The sequence below is a fragment of the Apostichopus japonicus genome, chromosome 7 (genome assembly GCF_037975245.1).
Source record: "Apostichopus japonicus isolate 1M-3 chromosome 7, ASM3797524v1, whole genome shotgun sequence".
In the NCBI taxonomy this organism is placed as follows: Eukaryota; Metazoa; Echinodermata; class Holothuroidea; order Aspidochirotida; family Stichopodidae; genus Apostichopus; species Apostichopus japonicus.
The window spans coordinates 21,848,796-21,875,544 of record NC_092567.1 but is presented as its reverse complement, the minus strand read 5'-3'; the positions used below and the strand labels follow the sequence as shown (position 1 = coordinate 21,875,544).

The 26,749-nt window shown below is 38.3% G+C and overlaps 2 protein-coding genes across 2 annotated transcripts in view; both read left to right on the top strand.

The window, feature by feature from the left end:
- The window catches only part of LOC139969743 (low-density lipoprotein receptor-related protein 4-like), an 85,012-nt gene extending 64,861 nt beyond the window's left edge, over positions 1-20,151 (top strand). Inside the window, exons 21-35 of the mRNA XM_071974957.1 lie at positions 554-688; positions 1,172-1,309; positions 1,989-2,247; positions 2,506-2,665; positions 3,324-3,549; positions 4,051-4,179; positions 4,565-4,742; positions 5,271-5,489; positions 6,187-6,427; positions 6,968-7,112; positions 7,756-7,869; positions 8,443-8,638; positions 12,968-13,138; positions 14,249-14,381; positions 15,311-20,151. Coding sequence (XP_071831058.1) covers positions 554-688; positions 1,172-1,309; positions 1,989-2,247; positions 2,506-2,665; positions 3,324-3,549; positions 4,051-4,179; positions 4,565-4,742; positions 5,271-5,489; positions 6,187-6,427; positions 6,968-7,112; positions 7,756-7,869; positions 8,443-8,638; positions 12,968-13,138; positions 14,249-14,381; positions 15,311-15,523 — 2,657 coding nt within the window. The 3' untranslated portion in view covers positions 15,524-20,151. The remainder of the gene's footprint in view (positions 1-553; positions 689-1,171; positions 1,310-1,988; positions 2,248-2,505; positions 2,666-3,323; positions 3,550-4,050; positions 4,180-4,564; positions 4,743-5,270; positions 5,490-6,186; positions 6,428-6,967; positions 7,113-7,755; positions 7,870-8,442; positions 8,639-12,967; positions 13,139-14,248; positions 14,382-15,310) is intronic.
- Positions 20,152-20,933: 782 nt separating this feature from the next.
- Positions 20,934-26,749, top strand: part of LOC139969742 (peptidyl-prolyl cis-trans isomerase FKBP4-like) — a 16,141-nt gene continuing 10,325 nt past the window's right edge. The window contains exons 1-3 of the mRNA XM_071974956.1: positions 20,934-21,103; positions 24,106-24,365; positions 25,654-25,752. Of these exons, the coding sequence (XP_071831057.1) occupies positions 21,057-21,103; positions 24,106-24,365; positions 25,654-25,752 (406 nt within the window). The 5' untranslated portion in view covers positions 20,934-21,056. The remainder of the gene's footprint in view (positions 21,104-24,105; positions 24,366-25,653; positions 25,753-26,749) is intronic.

The window sequence follows — 26,749 nt, the reverse complement described above, 5'->3', positions numbered from 1 at the left end:
TTTTGGTTATACTTGTCACATGAGGGGAGTACTTGTACAGTGATTGCCACAGTACTCATGTCCTCCAAAAGACTTGGTACTCAATACTCATGTCCTCCAAAGACTGTACTCAATACTCATGTCCTCCAAAAGACTTGGTACTCAGTACTCATGTCCTCCAAAAGACTTGGTACTCAATACTCATGTCCTAAAGATTTGATACTCAGTAAACATGTCCTCCAAAAGACTTGGTACTCAATACTCATGTCCTCCAAAAGACTTGGTGCTCAATACTCATGTCCTCCAAAAGACTTGGTACTCAGTACTCATGTCCTCCAAAAGACTTAGAACTCAGATTAGAAAATTGGGTAGAACACTGCCATTTTAAAGTTTGTCACACTCCGTAAAAACTCTTTTCTGTGTATAATTCTTTGTTTCAATTAAAAGACATTATTCATTTATTATATTAGGATCCATTTGAAACAGTTTGCAATTGCAAGTTCTTTTGGAAAGTTGGTCAATAGAGCTACTTTAATAGTTGTGTTTTCATCTCCTTATTCTCTTCTTACTACAGCTGTCTCTCCTTGTGGTAGCAACAATGGCGGATGCAGCCATCTGTGTTTGCTGTCTCCATCTTCTCGCACAGGATACACCTGTGCTTGCCCGACAGGAGTCGTCCTCGGTGACGATGAGAGGACCTGTCACAATGGTAAGATGTTCATCAATGTCCCCTCTCCTGCACCACCATCTAAAAGGAATGCTTCCTACCTAACACCTCCCCCCTCCCTCCCTCCCTCCCCCACCCTTTGTCCCCTATACCCAACCATTGGCTACCATTGACCATATTTTCGCTGAGATCTGAGATATAAATTTGAAACCCAGGTTGGCCAAAGTAAGGCAGTCAGTTCACTTGGATACAGTCTATACTTTTCCGATTTGAAAAATAATCAAAATTCTGAATGCTAGATCCAGCATGATCTGATACTGTTTGTTAAATTTTACTTCTTATGAGATGTGTAAGCTACACATATAATTTAAAAATGTTATACACATCAAATATTACTTTCTTCATTAACAATTTGCCTGTTTGTAATAATTGACATTTGCATAGCATCGTATATAAAAACAACAAAGATGGCGGAAATAGAAAATGGAATTATATTTTTAATCGGATGAGTTTATCCTCCTACAGGAATGGATAACTTCTTGATCTACTCGCGGCGCACCCAATTCCACATGATTTCATTGGACATGCCTTACATTTCCGACGTCTGGGTTCCCATAAAGGAGTTGGAGAATGCTGTGGCTTTGGACGTAGACATCCTAAACGGTAAGTTTACTCGATTCAGGTTTTTAGTTTCAGGGGAAAGCCTACTGAATTGCCTTTCCGTAGAGCAAACAAAAACATGAAAACAGACCTATTCTTTAGCTTCGGAGTGGGTCGCTAGTAATTCACATGAAAAAAGAAACTTCACAACAAGATCTCAGACATAGGAAGAGTTTCTGCAGGGTAGCATACTTTTAACATTACACGGCACAGACCAAATGAACTGAGAAATTATTAATTAATTAAATAATTAATGATGTACTGAAAGGAACATATTTTGAAGTACTTAGGTTTTGAAAAACTCTGTCTTTGTAATTAAACTGAAATTATTTTATATGTTACATATGAAACTTGGCTTGACGTATCTTCAGTTCATTTTCAGTCAAATGACTCTTCAATGGTGTGGAAAATGGTGGGAAAATGCCCCCTCCCCCCCCAAAAAAAAAACAATATTCTAGGTCTCACTATTCAGTTCCCCAGAATTCTTTCGATAGTCATTCTGATATTTGAATGACATGTTAGCTTTCTTAGTGACTTTACAGGTGTTAAATTTCACTTAACGTGTGTAATAATTCTGATATTTTGAAGACATAAACCCTAAAATCTTTTCTGATATTTTGAAGACATAAACCCTATTTTCTCAAAAACCTGTTTTGCTTCATTTTGTTTCTTTTGTGATCAGAGAGGGTATTCTGGTCGGATATAGCAAACCGTAGGATCTCCTCGGCTAACCTCGACGGGTCTGACCTTCGAGTGGTCATCGATGTGAACATTAAAACCACAGACGGCATTGCAGTCGACCAGGTGTCTCGTAAATTGTACTGGACCGACGCGGATAAGAACCGATTGGAAGTCGCAGAATTGAACGGAGACAGTAGACTCGTCTTATTCGATAAAAAGATCGATAAACCCAGAGCGATATATCTATATCCAGAAGAAGGGTAGGTCTATTTTTTATTGCATTCTTCTCTCTCTTGGTGTGCAAGGGGGCGGGCGGGTGGAGGGGAGAGGGGGGGAAATGAGGAATGTTACATTCATTCTGATAGATTGGACATGCACGACCATTTTTTGACTCTCTAGCATATTTGGGAGAAATACTGATGAATTGTTTCCACAAAAATCATCAGTTTATGGGTGAATGTCGACTGTGTTGCAATGTACTATCATTTAAAAAATTTTTTTTTTTTTTTAAATGCCAGATTAATTTACTGGTCCGACTGGGGCACAGAGGGGCGCATCGAGAGGGCCTGGATGGATGGACAACACAGAGAGGTCATAATCGAAGACTTGGGATGGCCGAACGGCTTGGTGATCGACAAGGCAGAGATGAAGCTGTACTGGATCGATGCAAAGAGAGAGGTACGATCATAACCTGCAAAAAGTGGTCTAAGAAACAACATAAATGAGGGTGCTATCAAATGGAAACGATTGCACATGTGTCTTCCTTAACCTACGATAAGTGTCAATGGTTGATATTGCGTTTGTTCGTCTTTTGTAAAGGTGTTTTGGCTGATCTGGAAGATTGCTTGCTTGTTCATTGACTTCCTCATTGAGGGGCATGCAAGGGTAGATGTGAAGCTGGTTAGGTGTGTGCATGAAGCATCAGGTGGGAGGGGGTGAACCAGAAACTTATTTCTTATTAGTTTCATTTTGTGTTGAAGGTCTGGATGGGCCATGTGGACAATCATATAATTGGGTCCCCCTTGTTTTTCTTTATATTAATGACATTTTATATTAATGAAATTATATGAATGAAGTTTTGAAATTAATGAAATTGAAATGAAAATTGAAATGAAATTAATGAAATTTCCTTTATATTAATGAAATTAAGGAGATTGGTTTTAACCCACATTTCCCCCTAGCCCACTATTTGCCTCCGATCCATGTAACTCCAGTAAGCTCTCTTGGGGGGGTTGATTGAAGAGTACCATTATAGTAGCTTTGATTTTACTTGATGAGTTAATTTTGTCATTTGCTAACTTCAGACTTCTTCTTTTCCACCCAAACTATTATGCAGCAATTGGAATGCAGTAATTTAGATGGGGGGAACATCAGAGTGTTGGTACAGGAGCACGACATGCACCCTTATGCGATCCACCTTCACGGAGATTTTGTATACTGGACGGACTGGCACTATCAGGCGATAAAACGAGCCCGAAAGACGGACGGCAGCAACATGCAGACGGTCATCGGTAACGTCACAGAACTGATGGACATGAAGGCCATCTCACGCCTAGATGATAGTAAGTGGTGATAAAAACCTCGCTCCGATATTTTACAAGAATCAAAACTTTGAAAAATAAAGTAACATCTATATCTTTTTGTGTTCACCCTGCTCATTAACCTGTCTGTATTCTGTGGGTGTATTTGTCCCTTCTGTTACTGTAACTTGTCATTCAGCCTCTGAAGAAGATCCTGCCAGGAATCGAAACGTCAGGCCCTCTGACTTGTACACATTCTCTTACACAGGCTCTTCAGTGGATAAGCAGTTTGCTGACAGTTTTGTTTTATATCAATAATGTAACCATCATCTGGTATAAACTGTCTAAGATACTCTGTAAAAATGTCTCCAGCGGGCAAGAGCAAGAAAAATTATACGGTTATCTTTTACAGACAAAGGTCACTGAATATCATAATTTTATTGTATCATTGAAACTATCGGGAGAAAAATTGTGAAATCTGTTTGACCTAATTCTTAACCCAATCTATTCTGATGTGTTCCTCCGTTTGCTGTTTTTCATCAGTTATGGCTAATCCTTGTTCCACCAATAACGGAGGGTGTTCCCACCTCTGCCTCATCACACCTGTGGGGTTCTCTTGCGCTTGCCCGACCGGTATCAACCTTCAGGCCGATGGCAAAACCTGCGATGATGGTGAGAAAAACATTTGAAATACTTCTTTCTGTACAAGTTTAGAAGGGTTTACTTAGTAATTGATAATGATTGATAACTGATAATGACAGAGTCAAAGATAGAACTTCACAAAATCAATATCTAATAGCTATGAGTACATAAGACATTGATACAGTTTTGTCCAGTTTGGCACTCCATGGTATCATGCAACTTATCTAACCATAAAGTTTAGTGGTAACCTTTGACCTGTGATGCTTGCTAGGCTGGCAGTAAGACTTACAACGTTTATGATTTGGAAGTGCAAAGATTGCATCATTTTCTTTGCATGGTCTTCTGTTACTTCCAAAATGGCGACATTTATAGCAACTAATTTTCTTCTCCCCTCCTTTCTCTTTTTCGCGGACAGTTCCGACAGACTTCCTCTTATTCTCCAGTCGCACCTACATCAGACGGATATCGTTCGACACGGAGGACCAGAACGACGTCATCTTGCCTATCAAGGACTTTGCAAACATCATCGCTTTGGATTACGACAGCGTCGGCCGAAAGATTTACTTTTCAGATGTGAACCAGGACGTGATCATGTAAGTCGCATATTTCGATTTTGTAATCGATACCTTGAATGAATATATCCCGCACTATTGCTTTGAAAGTTTTAGTCTAACCCTTGATGTATGGTCTTGTTGTTATCTATAGAATAGATGCATATGCAGATACAGGGAGGGTGACTGGGCTCCACCCCCCTCCCCCCCTTCTGACACTCTTATGAAGTTTTTTTTTTGGCTGCTAACATGCTTTTTGCTCAAAACGAGGTAGTGCGAAATTTAGCATCCCTTTAGTGCAGGCAATGCTTACTCTTTTTCTGATGATATCTTCCCATGCACTACTATATCAGCATAGGAATATGATCATTTTACCGATACTTCAATCCCGAAAAATTGAATACTGACAAGAAATCCTTTGCTGCGATATTAGGTATAATATAACTACGGTTGGTTACTTATCGTATTCTTTCCGGGATGAAAAACATGCATCAAAATTTAACAATTACGTATCAGTCATTGAGCCAAGCTCTGTATCAAGGTGGATATTATTTTCTGACTTTGCCTTAGGAGAGCGAATTATGATGGAACAGATGTCGAGACCGTCGTCAGGGACCGTCTCAAAGTAGTGGACGGCTTAGCTGTGGACTGGATCGCTGGAAATCTCTTCTGGACCAATGCGGGGAAAGACAAGATTGAGGTCGCTAGATTGAACGGATCCTCCCGCAAAGTCATCGTGGACAAGGCCCTTGACGAACCGAGGGCCATTGCCCTGTGTCCTAATAGAGGGTAAGGCCCTGTCGTGGTTTTCAAAATTATTTTAACATTTCGTTGTAGAAATTGGGGAGGGTAGACAGGGAGAGTAGACCTTGTTTGCTCGATAGGTGTACATTTAAGTTTGAAAAGATGTGTTGATAAGCGATGTTGTACCGAAGCTTCTGCAATCAAGCCTGTTTCTGTATGGGTAAGTGTGTATTTATATGCTGTGTTGTACACAATTTGAGAAGAACTGATTCTGTACTATGTTCTATGTGGCAGGGCTGTAAACTTGGTGATATTTTTTAATATATTGACACTTATAGAAAGACAGACAGACAGACAGATTGTTAGGGATACATAGAAAACCAAAACTCTACAATCCAAAATACTTTTCTTTACATGACATGTTGGTCATATGTAATATCATTATTAGGTTTGTATCAGCTCTGTCAATATTAAGGTATTTTAATGTAGTGTGTAATCCCTGTAAGCTGGCATTGTTTGTTACCAATCACTATTTTCTCAATTTTTTTTATGACTGCATTCTAGTGGAACTTGCTATCCGTCGAAAATGTATTCAACATCCTCCATATATAGTCTGTTATCGTTTTGCTGTTGATTTTGTTAAATTTTTGAGGTTCTCAGTTGACCAAGAGCTTCAATAGTGTGACTTGCACGACAAAGAAATTTTAAAGAAATTTGTCACTTTATTTTGTTTTTGTTATAGATACCTTTTCTGGACAGACTGGGGTATATCACCAAAGATAGAGCGGTCATATTTGGACGGCAGTGGCCGTAGCACTCTGATCAGTAACGTCCACTGGCCCAACGGCTTGACCATTGATTATGAGGAGGAGCGAATCTACTGGACGGATGCAAACACTGGAAGAATCGAGTCGGCAAACTTCAACGGCGAAGAGAGGAGACTAGTTCTGGGACACTTAAATTCTACATTTGGCATAACGATGGTAAGAATATCGGGACAGGATAGAGTACGCTTAGGGGTGGTGGGTGAGAGGGGAGGTGGGGATTAGTTAGATTAGAAGAGATTAGTTCTGGGACACTTAAATTCTACATTTGGCATAACGATGGTGAGAATATCGGGACAGGATAGAGTAGGCTGAGGGGTGAGAGGGGGAGGGGAGGTGGGGATTAAGAAATTTTCCCTCCTTTGAAGGGAACTTTTTTATGTCAATTATTTTCTTAACTGAATGTCCAAAGTTGTTAATGAGTTTATTTAAGTTCGAGCATGTATAAACCTGCAGTGGTAATTTTAAATCAAAACCAATTAAGAAAACCTATCCATTAAAAGTTTTACAACAAGAACATTTGAAAGGTTAAGATTCATTAATATTAACTTATCAGAAGTCGCAGAAGTAATGTTTGCAATTTTTCTCAGTCGTATTTAAATGCACTGTACCTGCAGCTGCATAGGTTGACTTGAAAACAAAAGATCTTTCACATTAGAATAACGACTTCAAATTTGTTTTTTTTTGTCTTTCCTCTAGTTTCAAAATCAGCTTTATTGGACAGACAGAGTGACTTACATGATTGAGACGGTAACGAAAGATTCCGGGAGTGGTCGTAGGGCCATCTTACAAAACGTTGACAATCTGATGGACATAAAGATGGTTACCCCATCAAGACAAACCGGTGAGTAGTCTAGCAACTGTACTGTGTATGGAGGGATCTTGCACTAGCCGTGGATATGATGACCATAGGTGATGTGGTAGGGTGGGTCCTTCTGTCATACCCACATAGCCCCCTCAGTGGTGCACACACATTAGATTGGCTTACCTGAGTTCAAAGCTGTTATCCCTTCCTGCCTCAACTCACCCCTCCACCAACTCCCATCTCGCCCCTCCACCAACTCCCATCTCGCCCCTCCACCAACTCCCATCCTGCCCCTCCCCCCACCTTGCTCCCCTACAAAACTTTGATCATACACCTCAAAATACTTTCTTTGTACCCCAACGTGTGTAATTGGCTAACCGATCCGTTTATCCATATCATGTGAAGATAACACAATCATCATCCCTGATTTCTATGTACATAGTAGGTTAGGTTTATGTTCATCTGTTATGGAAAATGTTGTAGGCCTAGATTTAGTATTGATATCGGGTTTGGAACAGACAAAAAATTCTCTCTCAAAATGTGAGACGTCTGTTGTTACTCTCAACCAAATTTACACTTACTATGCCTTGGCTGACAAACATCTTTCACATTCTAATCATATCCAATTCCTCTCAGTAACTGAGGATTTTCACTTAATTCATCTTTTCCTCTCAACATATAGGTCAAAACCCTTGTGCAGATGGAAACGGAGGGTGCACCCACCTTTGTCTTGCCCGACCACGTGGTCACATCTGTGCTTGTCCGGATGTCCCCAACGCCAGACTGTGCTCTTCAAGTGAGTCGGATTATTTATGAAAATATTTTCGTAGAAAACAGTGGTTACCTCAAAGTGTTCATTTTGTTCTTTTGCTTGCTTAATGCACTGCTTGTGAAAACAATATTGTGTGAAATATTGTTTTTTGCTTTACAAAACATCCTCACCAGTCTCTATTTGGTTTGGTTCCGTGTGAAGAATTTTTTTTTTTTTTTGTGTATTCACTTTGCATATTGTCTGGTTGATCTCATAAGGACTCTAACAAGAACTTAAAAGAATTTTTGTCAAAACGTTATCAGACTAAATTTGCTTAATATTTTTTTCCTAAAGTAACAAACTCTCCTTTGGAGTTTTTCATCCTCCAAATGAGTCCAGACAACGATCAGTATTAAAAGCAGACAAAACTTATGTCTCAGTGAAGGAATGTTCTTTAAGGACCACCATAAAAACCACCTCTTGAATTTTGAAGATGTGTGACGGTCGATTTGATATTTTTCGAATATATTTTGGGGGGAATACTCAGGATCGGTGAAATAGTTGACTTTTCGTAATTAATTAATTAATTAACTTAATCGTAACTCTGATATCTTGCAGTACCCGGAGCTCCCGACCTGACCCCACCAACGACCAGCCACCCGCCTCTACTGGAGACAAGTACAGCTACGACTCAGACAACGGATAGACGCGCACCGAATCAACATCCGAACCTGATCCCGAACAACGTACCTCCAGGCAACACTGGTATCAACAATCAGATACCGGTTATAAACGGCGCCACCAGTAAAGTTAGGTGAGACGAAATATCACCATAACCGATAAAATTCATGTCAGAAATGATTGATTCAGCCACCTGTCTGTCTGTCTGTCTGTCTGTCCACTAGTAGTCCGTCTATTCATATCTTCATCTATTCTTGAGTCCACTGTTTGGAATCATGTCCCAGTTGATAAAACTTCTTCGCTCTTTCGAAAGATAAGACATCATATATTAAGTTGACTTTTATCTATCAGTAAATCCATTTATAATCTCATCTGCAGCATTCTAATCCAGATATCGTATAGCACCCTGTGAGGTTGCATATGTTTCGCAGCTCCTGTTTACATCGATTTTTTGGCAGAAGTTATTCATCATACAATTTTGTAGAATGGACTGTTGTTTTTCGAAATATCAGAGAGTCTGAACATAACATCATTTTTCAATTTGACGGACTAGAAAGTGCATATTTATGTGGTTTTCTTCAAGTTATACGTCTTCGATTCTGCCACGGTTGACTGCCTTCCAACATGCTTAAGTATACCAGCGCACAACTGCTTAGTATCCGTGGATCTTTGACCAAGCCTTTGCTCCGGCTACCGATCCAAGTCTACAACACTCTCAAAAGAAATGGAATAAGTGCTGTTAAGCCAACCAGCCGGGGCACAAAGGGGATTAAAAGGAGAAGAATACCTGTGAGACTGACAAACACACTGGCCAGACAAGTGATTAAACAACGCTCAGCCAACTATGATAACCTTATCAGCCTGGTCAGGGGTCAAGGTCATCCAGGGCCGGACAAAAACAACAACAACAACACAGATCAGCTGATTGGTTCCTTCTCTACTAACTCTATGCCATTGAAACTCTGCCTGATTAACCCTTGCTCCGTGTGCAACAAAGCTACAGAACTTTGTGATTTCACCATGGACAATGCTTTGGATGCATGTGTTATTACTGAGACATGGCTTAAAGGTGATGAGCGAGATGAGGTCATTCTGGCAGAGCTAAAGCCACCAGGTTATCATGTGAAGCATGTCCCCAGGAAAGGTAGAGGAGGGGGCATTGCTGTCATGCACAGAGACTCTATCTTATTGGTACCCAATACATCTAATAGTTACCAATCATTTGAGTGCCTGGAATGTGTGATGCAGACTACTCCTCCTGTGCGCCTAGTGACCATCTACAGGCCACCACCATCAAAGACAAATGGTAACAGCTTTAGAACTTTTATGGAGGAAATAACTGCTTATTTTGAACTTCTCGTCATATCCACCGGTATTCTCCTTGTCCTCGGAGACTTTAATCTACACATTGACAAGCCAGCAGATAAGGAGGGAGCAGAGTTCATTTCTTTAGTGGAGTCACTTGGAATGACTCAACATGTGACTGGGGCTACGCATCGTGGTGGGCACACGCTGGATTTGGTACTGACCAGGAACATGGATAACATTGTGCCACGTGTTGCTGTTGAGGATAAATGTCTCTCTGATCATTACCCCGTGTTCTGTGTGCTACCCCTACACTGCCCTATGCCTAAAACACAGGTAATCACCTACAGAAGGACAAAGGCCATTCAGCCTGACAGCTTCATCTGTGATATTAGTGCCTCATCTCTTGCTTCAATTTCTAGTGACACTCCAGCAGACAATGCCATCAGTCTGTATAACTCTGTCCTATCTTCCATCGTGGACAGTCATGCCCCAAAGAAGACCAGACGCGTTCCGGCGCGTTCACAGCCAGACTGGTATACGGCTCTGATAAGAGAGGCCAAGCAGCAGCGGAGGCAGTGTGAGCGGCTGTGGCGAAAGACCAGGCTTACTGTGCACAGAGATATGTTCATCGAAGCTAAGCGAAAAGTTAACATCATGATAGCAGAAGCAAAGTCAAGTCATTTCCACAACATCATCTCTGAAAATAGCGGTGACTCCAAGAAGCTCTTTTCTGTTGTTAGCAATCTCCTGGGTAGGAAGGCAACACCAACATTACCCCCCGACAAGGATTCTAAGGACCTTGTGCATGAGTTTAGCACATTTTTCATTGACAAGATCACCAGAATTAGAGCCAGTATAGTCAGTGAAGGGAAGTCAAAATCCTTCTCGTTGACAGTGCAGAAACCGCCATCTTGTGCACTAGATATGTGGGAGCCAGCTACAGAGGATGAACTGAAGCGGATCATAATGGCCTCCCCGTCTAAGAGCTGTGGCCTTGATCCGCTGCCTACAAATCTCCTTAAGCAGTGTGTGACACCTCTCTTGCCAGTTATCAGCACTATTGTGAACAACTCCCTCATAACTGGCGATGTACCATCCGCTTTCAAGCTCGCCCATGTGACGCCACTCATCAAGAAACCCTCGCTGGATCCTACCGTTCTCTCAAATTATAGGCCAGTGTCAAACCTTCCATTTGTTTCAAAGATTCTAGAAAAAGTTGTGTCATCCCGTCTTACATCCTATCTTGAACACAATGGTCTACAGGAGACTCATCAATCTGCATATAGGAAACACCACAGCACCGAGACTGCCCTCGTGCGCATTCAGAATGATGTGATGGTAGCTCTTGGAGGTCAGAAAGCGTGCCTGATGGTTCTGTTAGACCTTTCGGCCGCTTTTGATACGGTTGACCACCTCCAGCTTCTTACTACACTCAGTGACCTTGGTGTTAAAAGTACCGCCTTAAAGTGGATGACATCATACCTCAGTGATCGCCAACAGATTGTGTGCCTGGGAAAGGATTCTTCTGACCCTCAGACGTTAGAATGTGGCGTGCCCCAGGGTTCGGTCCTGGGGCCTGTGCTCTTCACGGTATACACGTCTTCACTGGGTCAGCTACTTCGCTCACAGGACATGGACTATCACTTCTATGCAGACGACTCGAGTCTCTATCTTATGTTCCATCCCAATGACATTACTATCACTGTGCACCGTCTAGAGAAGTGCATAACCTCAGTTCGGCAATGGATGTCACACAAATGCCTGAAAATGAATGACTCAAAGACTGAGGTGCTTCTAATATCATCAAAGCATCTGGCCAGAAAGATAGAGTGTCCAAGCCTCATTATTGGTGACCATCAGGTGGAGCCTAGTGATGTGGCAAAGAGCATCGGTGTCATAATGGACAAGCATGCCTCTATGGAAGACCATATAACATCTGTGTGTCGGTCTGCTCAGTACCATCTCTACAACATCGGAAGAATACGAAAATACCTCACCAGAGAAGCCACAGAGCAGTTAATCCATGCTTTCATAACATCTAAACTGGATTATTGCAATGCACTTTTATGTGGACTACCAGTTAAACAAATAAAACGACTGCAAAGGCTTCAAAACATAGCAGCAAGGATCGTTACACTAACAAAAACATCTAGTCATATTACCCCAATATTGCATGAACTTCATTGGCTGCCAGTATCACAGCGGATTAGATTCAAAGTCCTTCTTCTTGTGTTCAAGTGCCAGAACAACATGGCACCTCCATACCTGCAAGATCTGATCCGTCTTTATCAGCCAACAAGAGCCCTACGTTCTTCTGGTCATAGTCGTCTGGAGGTTCCGATCACCAAGACAAACAGCTATGGGAACAGAGCGTTTTGCGTGGCTGGGCCACGCCTCTGGAACGAGCTGCCAGCTGAACTTAGAACTGTTTCTAGTCTAACGACCTTTAAATCAAAGCTGAAAACCTTCCTTTTTAGACAGCATTTTTGCAATATTTAAACTGTGTATTTTAAGTTCCTTTCACGTGCAATACTCAAACGTGCATGCTTTTTATTTTTTCATACTCATTTATATTGTATTTAATTCTGCATTTTTTACTACATATTTTGTGTCATATTTTTATATTTCTTTACTTGCTGTTCATAGCGTTTTAGAGCACTTTTGTGGATTTTACGCTTTTACAAAATAAATTATTATTATTATTATTATTATATCGAAAATGATAAAAGATAAATTCGATAATTCAAAATGCCTATAAATAGATAGGAAAAAGTGCTCTCAGGAAGATAGTCAAAGAAATTTTTGAAAATTAGGCTCCAATCATGGAGTTAGAAGTTCTAGAAGTCCATGCTCCAATGTAGCTGCAGACCATTATAAATCTCTGTAGCTTACATTCAGACAAAATGGTTTGATTTTTATAAACGTCAGAGTCTGACGTTAATAAAAATCAAACCATGTTTGTTTCGGATATACCCTGGGACTTTGGGTATATTCGTTTTCTGACAGATTTCAATACCATTGGTATGGGTATGAATGAAATAGCAGGTATACCTGGTATATCGATATACCAACGCACCCTACGTCAGACCCCCTGTAACATTTGTAACATTTCCTAACCTTTTTGTTGTTGTTTTTTTGCCTTTAATATTTATAGCTGTAGTCCAGAATCGGAGTCCGAGGGTCTCTGCACCAGGGATGGGCGCATGAACCAGGGCGGTTCCTTGCACCCCAATGCAGGTATCCTGGCTCTACTGGTTGCGTGCCTTCTGAGTATCTTCACCATCTTTTTGCTGGTTTTGATCGTCTTTATCTGGAGACGCCAGAGGTAGGTCATATCTCGGTCATCAAGTACAACAAAATAAAACAAAAAAATAAAATAAACAAATAAATAAAATATATAAATATATAAATATAAGTAAATAAACAAAATAAACAAAATAATAAAAGCAAATAAATTAAATGAATAAATAGGGATGCAATTGCATATGCCTGTCTTCGAAGTCTTGTCCATCAAGTACAACAAAATAAACAAATAAAATAAACAAATAAAAATAAACAAATAAAAATAAACAAAATAAAAAAAGCAAAAAAATAAAATAAAAAATAAATAGGGATGCAATTGCATATGCCTGTCTTCGAAGTCTTGTCCATCAAGTACAACAAAATAAACAAATAAAATAAACAAATAAAAATAAACAAATAAAAATAAACAAAATAAAAAAAGCAAAAAAATAAAATAAAAAATAAATAGGGATGCAATTTGCATATGTTTGTCTTTCTAAGTCTTGTCCAGAATTGACTAATGCAATTAACCTGAATTGAGGATTTCTTGAAAGAAAATAATATTTTTGGTTTTTCAATTAAGTTTGTTTATAATTTGAATTTATTTACTTTAAGTAACTTCAAACCACTTTCTCTTGAAGATAATGTTTTGATCATATGTGACTCATGGTCTGTTATGGTAATTTTGTGTCGTCATGGCAACTAAAGAAACAAAAGATGCAGTTGGTCCCTCATAAATCAAAAGAGGGTTGTCAGTGGTGTCAGGGGAAACCCCTTTTAGGCACCAGGGACAATTATGTCATTAAGTGTCTTTTCAAGTCTTTGTGCATAACATGGTACTTTTATATTTATATTTAAAAAAATTCTAAACATGAGAACACGTTTATTTCTTGATCTTATGTTTCCCTGGGTACCCAAACTCTCATAAGGTAGTGAGAAATATTCCCTTTCCTTTTTTTATGTTGTTGTTTTATTGCAACAATCACACTCATATGAAAGATGAAAAGACATCGCAAATTTGATAATTCCAAAAACAGTCAACTCCACAAAGAGTCTTGTTTAGACTTTACATGAATGTAAAAAAAAAAAAAAAATTGTTTTCACACTTTTCAAAACTGACTTTTATCCATCATGTTTTCTCGTCTGCTCCCAGGAGGCCGAGAGGTTGTGGGTATTCGCAGTCAAGTGCCAGTTATTTCGCCGATGTGAGATTTAACGCGATCAGCAACGAGATTGCCCCCAACACCCATCCAGACGACAGAAGTATTACCTACTGCCCGAAACAGGTACGATAGAGATATCATACAGGGCAAATTATTAAGGATTTTATCTGGTTATCCCTTGGACTACCAGAGAGTCGCCCGATCGGCAAATTTGTATTTTCCGAATAAGAAATGTGGCAAAATAACAAAGAATGACCAATAAGTACGCTGCTAGGAGAGAGATGTGTAGGTTTGGTGAATACAACACCAGTTTTCGGGCCAGTGTAATGTCATATTGGGTGGATCATAGGTGTACCACTATATTATATACTACATATATATTATATATTTTGTATTATATACTATATGTTATATATTATGTATGATATATTATATATTATGTAAGATATATGATGTATGATATGCTATATATTATGTATGATATATTTTATATTATGTATGATATACTATATATTATGTATGATATATTATATATTATATTATATTTTACTTGGATATCTTCAAAGTAATAGACGGTGATACCACTGTATCATCTGACCTATTTGGAGGTATTTAGTTACAACTGAATTTGATGAAAACAATTAACTAGTTGCCCATCGGACAACCTCCAGAGTCGATTTTGGTGGCCTGGACAAAAGTTTGGTCTTCTCGGACGGCCGTTAAATTTTGCCATGCAGTACCGCGGTGCAACGATTTCTTTTGCAACAGGGTGCGGGAAGTTTAGAAAGGGTTTTGAGGGTAGGAGAAGGGGGGGGGGGTGATTTTGAACCTACCATGGAAAGAAGAGTCTTTGTCCATGATTTTGTTTCGCTGGAGGTAGGATGAAAGAGATCTAATAGGGTAGGTCATGAAGCAGAGGGCATAGGAAGGACAGGTAACAGTTCTTTGCACAATAGGATATGGGAGGGAAACAGGAGAAATGGCAGCATTGCATTTTGGGAAGACAAAAGAATTCCAAACCTTTCATATTTACAACTCTTTTTGTTTTGCAGGACAATGCCTTCTTGGCGGCAAACAGCACGGGGAAAGTCAGCAACGCCGAGCTGGCTAGAATGCTGACCGACAGTAACGGTGGAGGGGCGTGCGGTCCGGACCCATATATGTCCAAGTACATCCCAACCGAGAAGTGTAATAACGGTGACCACGAGTACGATGCGGTCTTGGAATTCTGGGAAGACGAAAAATTCAAACCGACCAGGGTGTGAATGAACAGTGAAACAGAGAGAAAAAGAGACGAACTTGAAAATAAAGTTTTGAGATTTCGAAACGTGGCCATTTCGGGTCGACGATGGAGATTGTTCCATGGTGCCACAATTTGATAATCTGTCGACATAACGCATGTCGTCATGGTAATCGCCGATCGATTGCGGAACGGTTTACGAAGTAACAAGTACACTAACGTCTTCGATGACCTTTGCTACCCATGGCATATTGTAATGATGGGAACTTGGTAACCACTACTGGAAAATTGTGATCGTTATCATAGGAAGGCGTTATCAAGGAAACGAAATGTAGGCTGTAAGCTTTTGGCCTGGCATCTGTTATTACACACTAAAATGTAGTGACAAAGACAGAGAGGTTCAAAGTATATCATTTGTGCCTTAATAACTTTTCTCAAGGAGAGAGCTTTGATGTGACAGCTGGCCAAAGAGGAAAAGGAAAAAAAAACCAACACAGATAGGCTGCTAGCCTAACGCAGACATGTCAATTGTCATGTGCTTCTTTCAGTGGATAGCCCTATGGCCGAGACAAGTTCTGTATTAAGTCCAGCGTTACAGTAAATATTTTCATTTTTTACTGTGATCAGGATCTCCATCCTCGATTCTGGACATTTTCGTGACAATATTTCACTTCCATGTCAAACAGATTTCCAAAAAGAGGGGGGATAGTCAGAAGCGGGGATGTCAAAATTTATGACAACTGTGGACAAGTTTACTCCACAGTTGATTCTTAAATATAATGTCGCCACACTCATGATCTTAACCCCTGTGGTTTATTCCTCAGAAATTGATTTTAGGTCAAATCTTCTTCAGAAATTTATGGCTTTTTTTGGAGTCAGAGCTAATTGTCAAACTACCAAGAAAAGCCTTATAAATATTTTTTGTAAAAAGGATTCAATATTTTCCTACTTGTTTTCAACAAATATCAAAAACTTGAAATAGATTTGTTTTGTGACCAACTCGCAGAGGACTTCAAATCGTCTTCCGAAAATTATTCCATCCCTCATCTGCATTTATTGTGACGAGAGAAAATTTCGGCATTTTCAACATTTATTTTATGGGGAAAAACGCAGTTTATGACTCGTTTTCTTGGACTTGAAATGAAACTTTAGCCTACTCAGTACTGTTGCAGAAGTATTGTCAACATGTGTAAAAAGAAGAAGAAAAACAGGAGAGGTTTTTGCCGTTCGTTACTTTTAAGGATTGGTGAGATGGAAATGTTTTATAAGCTCAGTATTAACTTTAACTTCTCAGCTGTATGTATTGACAACTCATACTTTGTTAATTCGTTCTAACACTTTTTTTTGTACGATTTTTAAGATAAACCCCATCATAATTCTCTTCTCGCTTTTTTCCGATAATTTTTTGACGATTTGGCGTAAGTGATCTTTGTATATAGTTAAAGTAAGACGACTCTTGTATATGACACAGTTCTATTTTTGGAAAAATGAAAAAATTAATATGTATATTGATATCTGCAGAACTCCCACGAGGAAAATATATTCTAATATTTATTTTAACTTTTTTTGTTCCTTCTGTCACGGGAGCGGTTCCGGGAGGGGGTCTTGAAATGTATAAAATCTGTTAATCAATTAATCATTTTAATGAACATTAAAACAAAAAAAACAATTGATAGATATGAAATTTATCTGTCATGCTTAGGATTAATTATCTCTTGTAATTTGTGTTTTATATCAAAATATTGTCAGATTACAAAAAGGTTCAAATTTTAAGAACAAGCTACTGGTCTTATACAGTACATTGGAAATCTTTGGAAAATCTTCACAGCAAAAGTCATTCAGAGTTATTGAGGGCTTGTAACTTAACTTAATTTGGTAATATATATATATATTAAATTTTAGTTAATAAACAATAGTTGAAAACGATTTCAAGATAACAGATAAGTTGTGCTGATCACTTCAATTTTTATCTGTAGTTGTTTTTATATTTACACTTGTGTAATCTACAATTGAATGGTGTCAGATAAATGGGGAGGGCAGAGGGGTGGGGGGAGGGAGGGAGGTCAAAAGAGGTAGTGTTGGAGCAAGAAGGTGCCGAAATATTAAAGGTGCAAGATTTTTATTAAACACAGATTTTTGTTGAAGTTGAGTATGATTTGTAAAATTTTGGTAAACATTTTTAAGGTTAAGATATTTTAAGGCGCTGTATTAATCTGAACTTGTAATATTATGTTAATTAAATGCCAAATGCTATCAATATATGTATATAGGAAAAAAAACTGATATGCAAATAATTTGATGACTATGTTTGAATATTCACGAGGTAATTTTCTGTATATTTGTGCTCTGTTTTGTCATTGGTCATGTACACATGGACACTCTCTCTTGTACATTAATTTATTTCATACTGCGAGAGGTACAGATGTGTAAATAGCGGGTTAAATAGTTTTTTATTAAAGTCGAAAAAAGGTAGTCGAGGGTAAACTGCTACTGAAAAAGGCCCAAAATTTCAGGGCAGAGATGTTTCTTCATTTACAACTTAACAGAGGCAGACACAAAACGGAAGGAAAACAAATTCACTATAGGAAGACAAACGTAATGTTTTTTTTCTTCTTTTTATTTGCATACTTGTTGTTGTTGCTTTATCTGGCAATATTTTTAAGAGGCAGATGATAGATGTTTCTTGATTGGAAAAACTTGCAGACAGTAAAGTCGCCATAGCAACTCTTCTTGTTCACTTTTCTAGTTTTTAGTTCATAGGTGATAATTAGGTCAAAGAAGGAAATATACAACTCAATTCTATAATTATGTGAAAAAGAAATAGTAAATAAAGAAATCAAAATTAGTTCAACTTGAAATCAGTTTTGATTCCATCAAAATTGACTGGGTATTATGTCATTTAACAAATAAGAGTTATGTTGCTGATTGGCCCAACAAATGTTTTTGGTAGGTGTATTAAAGGGAACCAATTTTGTCAATCATTGTTTTAAATAGCAGCTCTGTCGATGTTTGAGGGACCAGTAAGTGAAGCAAAACAAAGCAAATTAAAGGAAAGTCGTTAGACAAACTGACTGTGACTGCCATGCAAAGAATTTTGAATTTTTCTGAAGTTTTAGCATTGTTAAGCTTCACTTCTAAGTCCCCTTAAACATCCATGTTGTTTCTTATACATGGATAATATATGCAGAGTGAAAATATGAACAAACCTGATTAACTAAAGGAATAACAAAGACTTCTTACAAAAAGTGTACACTCAAAACCTTTGGCTAACTTCACAAAGTGACTTTACGATAAAAGAAAAAAGAAAGGTTACTTCAACGTTGCATTTAAAACATTTTGGGATCTATATTTATGCTATTCTCGGGGACTGGATGATATTGAATTTGAAACAAGTTTAATAAGTGATGGTTTTAAGTCTTATTCCTCTCTAATTACTTGAGCTGTCTGTATAAGCAAGTAGTTTTACATCTTCAAGAATTGTTTAAACGAACTCAGAAAAAAAAATCTCAGTAAAGTCTAAATTTTCCAATTACTCATGATCACAAAATGGACAGTTTTTGGAGGATGTGAGGTCAAAGTCTGTTAAGAGATGAGCGTATTCCTAGCATCCAAGGCAAAAATTTGTATTTTGTCTGTCCCAAATAAGTCGGCTCTGGTATTGCCCTTCAATATTTTCCAGAGGTTTATACTGTTTTTGATATTCTTTTCCTAATTTTTTAAAATGGAAAGAAGTAAGAATTATTTTTTGAGGCCTTACAGTATTAGAAAAAGTTGTACTTGCAGTTGTTTGTTATTTTTGTTTGTATTTATGGTACGTTCCTCAGGATACAGTTCACTTTATAGGTTATGTAGTTTTGTTCCTCTTCCTCACCCCTTCCCCTAACCCCCACCCCCATCCCCTTCTTTTTCATTCTATCTGCCTTTTGGTGAGTCATATTTTCCAACACTAGACAGCCACATATGCCTCTGGGAAGTAGAGAACGACAGGTACGTTTCACTTTAGGTATGTGTGGTAGTTCTTAAATAGTTTGGGTAAATGTTAGAACTGGTTTTACTATTAAAAAGTTGGAGTATAAGTCCTATTAATCCACATGGAGAAGAAAAGGAACTGTTTAGAGCTCTTACAGAATAAAGAAAAAACCCACCTAATTTTGACTGACCGAGGGATCCACAACCTCCGAAATATTAGCTGTTTCTAGTGCCACATACAAAGTACCACCTTATCCCTTGAACTACTGCCATCCAATATAAATTGTCCCCCTTTTCCCCAAAAATTAAGTTGCTTAATTTTATACCTTGAAACTATTCATTTTAATATTTGTTAAAGCTTTGCGAATTTTGTTAGTTTACTAAAAGAGAATGATTTTTTTCGGTATCCTCATGACTGATCTAATTCCTTCAGTGATTAGTTTATCTTCCACATTATGTCAAAAGTGGCTTTAAATTTTCTTCCATTTCATGTTGTTGTTTTGTTTTTTGTTTCTGTTCATTTTTGTTCATACCATTGCTTTCAAGGCAACAAGGAAAGGACATACAAATGTGTGTTTTGTTTTTATCATGCTAACTATGACATTTGTACACAGCAGACATTCAAAGTGGTGATATAAACTGAATATTCAACATCAGTGATATAAATATATGCTGGCAAGCTGATTTGTATTTTCCTTCTTGTGTTTTATTTTTCTCTTGACTCCCCCCCCCCCGCCCCAATCATCTATTTGCCTCTTCACTTTCCAATACACCATTGTCCCTTTCCCACCACCCCCTTGTCCACTACCCATTTTCTCATTTAGTTGTCCCCACCCCCTATCTGCAGCTTCTTCCAATGTCCTTCTACTTACCCCATTCCTTTTTTCTCCCAGGTCCTGATCTACTGGTATGAGCGACTCTCGTTGTGACAGTTTCTCAATTTTCACTATCATTACCGTGCTTATTAATCATTAGGAACCACAATAATGAGTATTCCTCTCGTCAAGTTTGTGAGAAGTTGTGGTGTGCTCTGGTCTATCAGCTTGGGGTGTTAATTAGTGACAGTCCCGAGGGCAGGTGTGAATGTCACATATACTGAAGCTTCAGTAACTCTTGGGATTCACCAAACTATTCCTGTCAATTGTCTGTTATTCTCTCACCACATATTCATCTGCAATTCCTACATACGTTGTACCCGATTATCCCTTCACTGACCCTTCCTTGACCTAAAAAACCCTTTGATCTCCGCTAAGGACCACCATTTACACCGGTATAGTTAGCTTCTCATGCAACCTTTCATAAAATACAGGTTCCCTTTTCCCTAGCAGAATTCCAATGTTTCCTTTTAGCGACAATTGTCTTTCGTAGGTGGAGTCAACAGGTTGTGATATGAATACTCATTCGACCACGCCCCAATTCCGTCCTAAACGCAGAAAATCACACGTGTTTACGCTGCGCTGTAGAATTTCGACTACATTGTTACTGTTCAGCGGCAGATTCTAGTAGGTTCGACTTCAGCCTAGTCTCAGAGTAGTGATCATCTACCTAAACCTTAAATAGAATCAATATTTCTTCTAAAAGAAGTTACTATGAGTGAGACAGTGGAAGTTCCACCTTCTGGAGACCTCCCAGCGGAGTAAGTATTACATTTAAATCACCAGAAAAGTTCCAAAATGGCGTGGTTTTGGATTCCTTTGTTGTTTATACAAGTACTTCGCAGCACGCACCATGAGTCAACGTTAATCATGTGTCCTAAAGAAAGAAACGGAACTAAAAAAAAAACATGAGATCTTAACCCAGCAACCGTGTCTCTGGCCATGGTGGAGGTTTGGGCATGCACATACATTCTCATTATTAGTGTTACTTGTTTCTTTCAAATAAAGCCAAATGAGGCTACTTCAGAAAGCCGGATCTGCTGTGTCCTCCATTTCGCGTAACCGATACTCGTTGTAGAGATCACACAACTTAGTCCATAATTTGCAACTTAGGAAGTGCGTGCTCCCCTACCGAACCAGTTCTCTACTAGTATTACTATTAGTATTACACACCAGCAGATCGTAAACGAACCAATGAAGTCGGATAATTAGATTATTAATCAAGTCTCGTATTTCCCTGTCCATTCAACTATATAATTACTGTGTTCTCACTATAATTTCCTGACTACCGCGATTGTGCAAAACTCTATAATTAACTTAATTAAATTAGCATAATTAAAATATCTAAGATAAAGGCCTATGAAGTGTCAATGTTCTCAAAATAATTTGACAATGACAAACAACTTTATTAATGAAAAAAAGCCTTTCTTTAAGATTAGCGATTGTTGTTTATCTCCCGTTCTCTCTGTTGAAGATCTGGGTGTAAGCTTACCAGTCAAAACGTCCCTTTACCAAAACGTCCCCGTACCAAAACGTTCCCGCTTTTCGTCAAAACGTCCCCGTTGGTCAAAACGTCCCCGTAAGTCAAAACGTCCCTGTCTATCACATTCATTCACAGTTGTGAATATATATTAATTTTAAGTTATAATTTGGCTAAGTTATCGGCATGCAAGTTGGATTACAGGCGCTCAATAAATCATGAAGGACTATATCGTTTCATTATATTTGGTATGAAAAAGGTATACGCTATATGTTTTTCAGTGAATTAACGAATTAAGGAAAATAAAAAATATTATACAAGAGGAATTAAAAAAGAATTTGGATGCGTATACTATACAGTATATATATCTATATAATATTATAAATTGAGTGAAATCATTTCACATTTATTTTTACGAAGTAAAATTTTGTCACGGGTACATGCCCCTGTTGATATTTGACATTTTGAAGTATAGAATATATCGTTCGATTACCTTTAGTGTGGTAACGTTACATGTCTTTTTTGCTTGTCGGTGAAGAAGTTCTACAACAAGAATTTAAATAGTAAATGATCCTTGCAAAATGACTTATTTACGTCTATTTTACTTTTGATTTCGGAAATTTTGGTCAACAATTATGTAACATTGAAATGATATTCATATTCCAGATAATATAAACTTTTGAAATATAATCGTGAAATGTGTTGTAGCTTGGTCATGTACTTCTTTTCTTGAGCGCATATGTGGGAAATGTCCCTGAGGATGGGGCAGGGGGTTGAAAAGTTGCTTCATATCGACATTTTTGAACATTGCAAAGAGCCCATGTGCATTGATTTGAACTAAAAACATCCACACTTGCATTCCAACTGATTATAAAAGCGGGGACGTTTTGACTCATGGGGACATTTTGGTAAAAAGCGGGGACATTTTGGTCTTAAAAAAGCGGGGACGTTTTGGTAAAGAGACGTTTTGACTGGATACCGGGTGTAATTTACATTGGTGCCTCATGTAAATATTATCTGCTGTTCTGCTTCAGACGCTATCAGAAATATTAGCCAATTTGGCAAATATCTTAATCAAAACTCGACTGAGACACTCATCCATGGATGCTTTTGTACCACCCAGACTTACTGTTGTAATAAGCCTTTTATTCGTTCTTCCTGATTACCAAATCTCTAAGCTTCAGCACATTCATACATCGCCACCAGATTAGTTACCCTCACAGATAAAAGATCCCACATTAAATCTTTTCTCCACCAACTTCACTGGCTTCCTGTTCGTGAAAGAATAAAGTACAAATTTCTCATCCTCACTAACAAAGCCATCAATTGTTTTGCCCCATATTATATTTCCGACTTACTCACCTTACAAATTCTAACTCGCTCATTCAGATCTATCATGTGCTTTTCTCCTAAAGCCACCAAAAATTAATACTAAGACTTACGGTCAGCATTCTTTTCAATTTGCGGCAGCTAGGCTCTGGAACACTCCCCCCCCCCCCACCCACATTAAGAATGCCCCTACCGAAGAAAATTTAAAAGCGTCTAAAAAATCATTTATTCACATGTTACCCTCAATGGACCTTGTGATTTTTCAAACCTTTTGTGTAACTTTAAGGTTTTGTTCTACTATGCTGTATTTTTATACTCATTTTGTTTCTTGTTAAGCACATTGGAGACCGTCGGTATAATGTGCTACATAAATAAGTATTATTATGACTAAATATTATTAAAAAATTGATGGAACAATCCAACCAGTGAAATAAGACTTGATCTTAGATAATTACTAATATTTGGGTTGGGGTTTATATTCTAGATAATGTAGTTTTAATTTCAGGTTTACATACATACTAGGATAATTAGATTGAATAAATGAAGGTGCTGGTGCATAAGGGAAAGTACCATGTTATGCCATGCAGCAGAATGAAGAAAGGCTAAACTTTCACCATTTCCCAGCTATCAGGTGAAACTATCATGTCATTCAACTGGCAGTGAGACCAATAAATTTGTTTTTTTAAAAAAGTAGAAAAAAATGAGAAATGTCATAGTTGTTCATGCGAATGCTGGGCAAATGACTTACAAGGTTCAGGTGGAATAATAAAACAACTAAACCATCATTCATAAAGTAACCTAAAGCAAAAATTCACAGACTTTAAATGACAGTTTTGACCAATCCAAGATAGTGTGCCGCAGCGAATTAAACCACTCTTTGTCAGAATATCTCCATAGCAACACAATTGTGACTGAAAGTGAGACTAATGCCATGGATATTCTTTTCTTCTGCAGATCTGCCAACATGGGTGGAGATGCCGCACCGGAGGAAACCTTCACTCCACATCCTCTGGCCGGTCAAGGCGAAGATATATCACCGGATAAAGATGGCGGAGTCTTGAAGGCCATCAAGGTCAAGGGTGACGAGGCAGAACAAGATCGACCTGCGAAAGGGGACACGGTTTACGTTCACTATGTCGGTACCCTTCTCACCGGCGAGCAGTTTGATTCCAGCCGAGACAGAGGAGAGAAATTTACCTTCAAACTAGGAGAAGGTAAAGAGTGATTCATTTTAAAGCGGCAATCTGAGAGAATTGAAGCCTCTAAATATTAGGCTTCATTTTTATCAATATGTCAGTGATAATCAATATTCATACTCATAAAAATGTAGTTTATTGTTTTTATCAGTCAAACTGCGTTTCAGATTTTAGTCAGTCAAAAATTTGAAAGATTTTTCCGCTTAGTACAATGAAGCAGTCGGATGATGAAATGTTGATGAGTCAAACACATAATTAATTACTTGCTTATTATTAGCAGCTTTTGGGTTCCCTTTTCTCTGAAGTTAGGTTTACCATACTGTATCTTCAGATCAATCAGATTGTCTTGTTTCTGCAACCAAACTGACAGCGAACAAACTTTTGTGAATGTTCTTAAAGTATTTGCGACTTTCAAATATACCACTTTATTTAATTGTGTAAGCTACATAAAGTACAGATTTAATATGCATAACCAGGCGTATTTGTGACTGTTTCCATGGCATGATTTAACCTTTTTCAGCACACAAACATGTTTGATACCCTCATATTAGCCCCCTTCAAGCTTGATGGGAAAAGTTTAAGAAAGTTATTCCTATTTGATTAAAGCATACCTCATTTACCACCTTTCGCGTAGAAAAATTCTGTTCAAAATTAAGATTGTTGGACGTCTGATACTAAAATCAGTGAAAAAGATCGTTGAAATTATTAGGTCTCAGTTCTTGTTGCCAAATCTAAACTTTGGCAATTAGCAGCTTACCACACTAATAGCTCAGTGAAAATGACACCTTTCTATGCAATTTTCTTATCAATATTCATTATTTTTATTGAGTTATCTGTCGTAACAAACTTACAATTTTTTAGCTGAATAAAATTCGCCAGATTTTTAACTAGTCTGTAGATTCTACAGACTTCAATCAAACTTTGCAAGCGCCGCCAAACAGATCATGCGGCAATCAAATCTCTCTGGGTTTTTTTCCCCAACCATTAGGCATAGGACAGCAAGTGTAAACTATTTTGTTTACATTTGTGAAATGAACATGCTGACATGGCGGTGGGGTGTTGAAGAGATTTTAAGGTAAATCGTTCGCGCCATAAGGGCAACAGGAAATGAATTTCTTTCGGTTGTGACAGCTTTCTTCAATTAAACCCACCTGGTCTGAGTGCATTTAGAACAAGAAACATTGAATCTACTTTGGAAGTTTGTTTTCCGAAATTCATCAGCAAACAGGTATTGAGACTTTATGTGTTTTCTTTGTTAGTTTGAAGTTTGAAGGTTTCAGAAGGCAACGTTCATTTTTTCTTGCAGGTCAGGTGATAAAAGGTTGGGATGTCGGTGTGGCTACGATGAGAAGAGGAGAGATTGCAGTTCTCACCTGCAAACCAGAGTATGCTTACGGGAGTAAGGGTAAGACCATATATATATGTTAGGGAGCATAGAATCGGGCACCCGGGGAATAATTTATCAGGTATCACATAGCAAATGCTATTCAAAATGTGCAAAGTGTTATTTAAAAGTACAAATATGTATACAGCAGTGCTTGCACAAAGGCACCATAGTATTTACATAGAGAAAGTTCAGATATTTTTAATTAATTTAATTTTAGGTTTACAGTCTTGTTCAGGGCCAAGGCCCTCTCACACGACTTTACAACTTAACCCTGGTCATTGGTAACTTGTCACACCTACACACCAAAGTGTGCACAATTCAATCAATCTCTCCTGGGGCACCACAGTGCACCACAACCACGTGTACCCCGGGGGACTTCCCATAGGGTGCAGCCACAAACCGGCGCAAACAGCTATAGTTACAAGTTACCTCCCAAGCCCCCATTTATACACCTGGGTGAAGAGAGGCAATGGTGATTAAGCGCCTTGCCCAAGGACACAACGCAATGATCTGGCCAGGGCTCGAACCTGTAATCCTTTGACCACAACGCCCTCACAGAGTCAAACATGTTACACAAAATTTGAAGACTTAAGTTATTTCCCTTTTCTTTATAATTTGTCAATCATTTATAATCTTCAGATATTGCAAAGTGCATTTTATTACTCCTTTGTGTAGATGGCGCTTTATAAATCTTTTTTAATAACAATACTAATAATAATAATACAGAGGAAAAGAGTATTTCTACAACACCAATTTTGGGGATGAAATTTTCAGTACAGAGACACTTTGACAGCTGTGCAAATATTCCAAATGAATCAGATTTGAAGGATAAATCAACAAGAAGATTATAATAGCCGAAAGTTATGTTTTTAAAGAGCATTTGTCCAGATGAAATCACAAACCCGCAACTGTGATCCAATGTTCTGGAGTAGTTTAAGGTTTAATCCAGTCAATAGATACTTTCAATCAACCATATCTTGAGGAAGGGACAAGATATTTGAGATGGGCTTTCACC